Raw genomic sequence first — 5,855 nt, 5'->3', positions numbered from 1 at the left:
CGTTTGAAAAAAAGTATATTAATGATTTTTATTTGTTTTATATTAGTCACTTTTAAAAAATACACCTGTTACGTTTGGAAAAAATACATTAAATTTTTTTTTAATTGTTCTGTATTAACCACGTTTGGAAAATGTAGCCATGTTTAGAAAATACACTAAGGAATTTATTAGCCACAATTGAAAAATGTAACACATTCAATAATATATATAAAAAAAACCCAAAAAATGAACCCAACAATTAATAAGGATAAAATGTCTTAACGGAACATAATAATATATTAAATAGAATTTTATAGAATATATTTCTAAATGAACAAAACTTACCGGTCTATAAATAAAAATAAAAATAAAAAGTTCATGAATTTTTAAAATGAGATTTTCAAATAATTTATCAAGAAGGTTTATATTTTTCCAAGTAAAAAACAAAGTCCATACGCTTTAGGCAAGGATATTTTAGGATATTCTACTTTTTTTTCTTTTTCTTTTTCTTTTTGGTAACTCGGATATTCCATTTTAGTCCTTTCAACATAGTTCTAAAGATTTTTGCTTTCGGATACAATTCTAAGCCTCCGTTTGGAAAGTGGGTTGGCTTTTTGGTTTTTTGACTTTTTTGGCTATTTTAGCCCGGGCTAAAAAGCCTGGTTTGGGAAGGATTTTTTGATTTTTTTGATTTTTTGACTTTTTGGTGAGGTGTCTCCATGTTAAAAGACCAAATTGCCCTTCAAGTTGTTTCTCTCTCTCTCTCTCTCTCTCTCTCTCTCTAATTCCTTGAAAACGCCTCTGCTGACTCCAACATTGCTGCAGCACACAGCGATTACTTCATCGTTCTTCTTCTGCGTCTTCCACCCAACTCTCTCCGCAAATTCCAGCATCCTCTCATTCTGATCCTGCGTGAATTTCGTTCTATGTCTCTTCCGCCCATTTGGGTTACCCATTCCGGATGAATTTACCGGTCTATTTTCCGTCGGTACTTGCCCCGATAACCTGGCACTGAGAGCGAGGAGCATGTGGGGTGCTGATGGATAGTCGGCGGAGGAGATCGGTAGTGGAGATGCTGAATTTAGACTGCGCGGTAGCACCGGAGGGTGGTGGCGGTGCTGCGGTTGGTACTCGATGACGTGTTGGGCGGTGGAGGGTGGTGGTAGGTCTTCCGGCTCGCGGCGGTGGAAATTGCGGTGGCAGTCGTAGGCGGCGAATTTTAGCGAGGTGGGGTCGGTGGAGATGGAGGTGGGGGAGGGCATGAACTCGCCGCAGCCGTCAACAGCGTGGTTCTTGAAACATTCCTTGTAAGCAGCCACCGCAGGTGGCGGCGGCGGCGGCGGTGGGCCATTCAGGTGGCGATGGCGATGCCGGTGGTTGTGGGGGCAGCTGTGGCAGTGTCCATGGATGAAACATCAACAGAAAGCTGATTAGAATTAGGGTTTGGGTTTTGCTCAAAACAGTGAGGGTATTTTGGTAAATTTACCCCAATAAGGGTATGAACTTGCCCATGATTTTTGTTTTGTCTCCATATGACTACATTAGCCTTTTTTGTCGGGACATGGCTAATTTAGCCTGAAGTTGCCTTCCCAAACACACGCTAAAGTGATTATAAATTTATCGAGATGCGTTTGGAAGATTTATCACCTTAAAAATATATTTAAATTTATCTTATTTAAATTTATATTTCAATAAATAAAACACGAGTACGGTTAGATTTGACAATTATTTTCTTAGTTTTTATTTTTCATTTTTTAAAATGTAAATATTAAAGAAGTTGATGCATTTGATAAGTGATAAAAGAAAATTTTTAAAGTTTTTATTTTAAGAGAGAAATTATCACATTTTTCATACCAAATGTGGAGCCATAAACTATCAATATGTCATAGTAGTTAGATTTAATTTTTATCAAGTCCTATAAAAAATAAGTAAGGTAAACTACCAATAAATACTAATAAAATCGTCGCTAAAAATAATTTTTTATAACGATTTTTTACATGTCGTTAAAAATTAATAATTAGTGACTTTGTTTTGTCACGGATATTATAAATTATAGTTAAAACTTATAATTAGTAACTTTTTGTGATAATTTTTTTAAATTGTCACTGAAAATTAAAAATTAGTGACTTTTTTTGTAACAATTTTTTTAAATTATCGCTGAAACTTATAATTAGTGACTTTTTTGTGATAAAATTTTAAAATTGTCATTGAAAATTAACAATTAGTGAATTTTATTAATAATATTTAATAAAAAAATGTCATTAATTATCATAAAACTTATTAAATAATAAATTTACCTATTAAGAGTTACACGTAAATCCCTCAATTAGTAAACTAGTGGTTGCTCCATTTGGTGAGATTCTTTTAAAAAATGATTTTTATTTTTATTTATTTTTTTCTTTTGTCAAATCTCAAACGAAACCCAAAACCTGGGTTTGGCTGGCTTATTTAGCCAATTTATTTATTTATTATTATTTTGGGGAAATTAAAAAAAATCTCAGAATTTGATTTTTATAATAAAATAAATCTTAATTTTTTAATTTATCAATTCAAACACTAAATTTTTTTTTATTTTTAATCTAAACTATTTACTTATTTGCGTTCAGTAAAATTGATCGAAAAATGTGTATTTCAATCATTAAACTCAATAAAAAGGGTGTGTTTTATGTGTATCTATATCAAGTTTAATAACTAAAATACTATTTTTCTATCGATTTTACTTAACAAAAATAGGTCAATTATTTAGATTGAAAACAATTTAAAAAAATATAATTTAAACTGAAAAAATTAAAAATTTATTTTATTAAAAAGTTCAAATTCTGAGGGGTTTTTTTTATTTTTGTTTTTTTTCTCGTAATTATCCTCCCTCCCCCCCACCCCCCTTTTTTTCTAGGCAAGCTGAACAGTTCAAATCAATGTTTTAAAAACCAAATTGGTGAGCGAAATCGGAAAAAAGATTGTGTAGATGGGTTACCGATTCAACTGTCGGGTTGAATTGGAATCGAACTGTGACGTTATAAATATATTAAAATTGTATTTAAATAAAAATATAAGTAATAAAATTATAAATTAAAAAATTGAAAATATCAAATTATCTTAAATATTTCTCCTAATAATATATTTTTAAATATTATTAATTTTAATTTTGGAATAAGAAACCAAATATTCAATATTCCCTCCATAGGATTTTAATTAAAATAATTTGATTGAAAGAAGAGCAAAAATTTTAGAGGAATGTCAAAATTTCAAGTCTCCTTCCAATAAATGTGACTGAATTAAATCCTACATGGATTTCTTAAGTTTTTTTTGAAAGAATTTTTTTGTTATAAACAGGTAAAGATTTTCACAATAATTTCAAGCTTTTAATAGGATTTGTCACAAAATGAGGCCTTTGAAAGAGAGTTTCTAATTAAAATTTTCTTATATATATATATATATATACTAGATTATCACTCGTGCTATGCACGGAATAATTATAGATATTTATATTTGTTTTAGATTTTTTTTAACATATAAATTATGTTTTTAAAGATTTTTTATAAAAATAATTTAACAATCTTATCACTAACTATAGTGTAGGGGAGAAGTTGAAAAGGGTACTGCAGTAACTATACACAGATTGTATCTATAATTATTTGTATGAAGAAATTTTAAATGTTGATAAGGAAATTTTGATCAAATCAATAAATACAGGCATGTGAAAAGACATGTGGATTGGAAAAAGTTAATAAATGCTGATAAAGGAAATTTGACCAAATCAATAAATGTTGAGTTTTTTTTTTTTTAAATAAAAAATTCAGAAAATTCAGATTGGGATATTGAAGCCCCCACAGGTTTTGGGGGGTTAAAAACCCCCTTTTGCTTAATATATAGTATAGATAATAATAACAAAGAAAAAAAGGTACAAAATATCAAAATTTTTAATTTTATCAACCCTATCAGTTTACCTGACCCGGGGTAGACCAGTTTGGTGGTCTAACCACTTATTTTTCTGGTTCTCTCTAAATAGGTTGGTTTTTGGAATGAAACGATTTAGATGGTATATCCAAATCGAAACCCTAACTGGTCAACGGTTCAACTGATCGAACCGACCTGTCCAATTTGATTTTTAAAACCTTGGCTCAAATAACTTAGATCTTATCCAAATTGAATAGAAGCTTTAACTTTTTCAAGCTTTGATCTTATCGAAAAGAATGGTTTTTATTTTTTATCAAATAAATGACTAAATATCTCATATGAGTGTCCATGGGTGTGGGATATCCATATGAGACATTTGATCATTTATTTGATAGAAAATTTGAAACCTATAACATTTTCTAATGAATAAAGTAATGTTAGGAAATCAAATTTTTTAACAAATAAATGACTTAATGTCCCATACTTGATAGACCTCACATTGACATGAGACATTTAATTATACATTTAATAAAAAAAATAATATCCCTAACATTCCTCATATTCACTTCAGCACATTTGGGTCTGTGAGCTTTTTAGAAAGAGTTCGGATCTTCGGCCGCTGTTTCTTGCCGCGGTTCCTGCGGCGAGACAAAAACGACGTCGTTTTTGATTATTTTATTTTATTTTATTTGGTACTCCCTCTTTTCTCTTCTCTGTCACCTAACCAAACCTAACAGAGAGACGTGAACTGAGAGACGAAGAAGAATGACGGCGAAGGAGATGACTCCGGTGGCCACGCGACGGCGGCGAGGTGAGATTGCAGCGGCGATGAGTTTTGTTCCACAACCCTCACCATCATTCTCATTTGTTTCTGTTTTATATGTTATATATATAAATATATGTATATATATATATCTATATATATCTATAGATATATGAATTTGTTGAGTTTGTTGAAGAAATACCAGCATAGAGTGTAATAAAATACCAGTTGAAGAAAATCCCTTGATCTCTCGCCTCGTCAAATTGCTCGGCTCCCATTGTTGCTACTGTGAAGCGAGTGCCCTCATCATCATTCTCATTTGTTCATTAATATAAAGTTGTTCCCGTTTTTTTTTTCTTCTTCAATTTGAGTGGAATTTGTTGTTGATTTTTTAAAGAGTAATGCTAGGGACACCAAATTTTCTACCAAACAAATGACCAAATGTCTCACATGGGTGTGGGGTCCGCAATTTTGTAGGCCCCACACCCATGTGAGACATTTGGTCATTTATTTGGTAGAAAATTTGAGACTTCTAGCATTTTCCTTTTTTAAATGGGTTTGATAAGTAGTTTGGTTTCTTGAGTTTTATGGATTTAATGATTTAGGGTCATCGATATCAGATTTTTTTGATCTGATGAAAGGAAAATGATGAATTGATTTGATAAATTTTTGCAAATTAGGGATTTTGATTTGATAATAAATTTTGTAGACAGATCCATGGAAGAATCCATGGCGATGATGGTGTCGAGAATGTTGTTGGTGTGATAAGCGAGGTCTCTGACTTGGTGAACCCAGGTTTGGAGTTCTAAATCAGTGTCTTCAATTGCATTAGCAATTCTCAAGAAGGCACTCATGCTCTGAATCTCATCTCTGATGAGCACAATTTTTGCCTGAACTCCACCCATTGATTTCAACACTTCTTTAACCAAGCTTGAAAGTTTTTTGTGCAAAATGGTCACTGCACTTTCTGCCATTGTTAATGGAGAGAGAGAGAGAGAGGGAGGAGTAGAGGAGAGAGAAGCTTCAAAGTGTTTGCCTACCCAAGTTGAGTCCAAATCATCTGCTGTTTGGAAGTGAAGAAACATTTCCAAAAGATTTGATTCAACAACTGTTTGATGAAGTCAGACAACCTCCACCTCAAAGGTTAGAGAAGAGAAAACAAGGAGACCCAAAAAAAAAAAAAAAAAAAAAAAATTGAAAAATGACATTGTTTTTG

At 31.7% G+C, this 5,855-nt stretch overlaps 1 protein-coding gene across 1 annotated transcript; it reads right to left on the bottom strand.

The window, feature by feature from the left end:
• Positions 1 to 701: 701 nt before the first annotated feature.
• On the bottom strand, positions 702 to 5,613 carry LOC145800250 (zinc-finger homeodomain protein 11-like). Its single transcript, XM_082889909.1, has 2 exons — positions 5,351 to 5,613; positions 702 to 1,368 (listed from the first exon to the last, which is right to left on the bottom strand). The coding sequence occupies exons 1-2, from the start codon at positions 5,611 to 5,613 to the stop codon at positions 702 to 704; spliced, it is 930 nt and encodes a 309-aa protein (XP_082746035.1).
• Between the last annotated feature and the right edge of the window lie 242 nt (positions 5,614 to 5,855).

This window comes from Camellia sinensis, chromosome 10, assembly GCF_055761805.1.
Source record: "Camellia sinensis isolate YWXY chromosome 10, ASM5576180v1, whole genome shotgun sequence".
Taxonomy (NCBI): Eukaryota; Viridiplantae; Streptophyta; class Magnoliopsida; order Ericales; family Theaceae; genus Camellia; species Camellia sinensis.
This window is presented reverse-complemented; position numbering and strand designations above follow the sequence as displayed.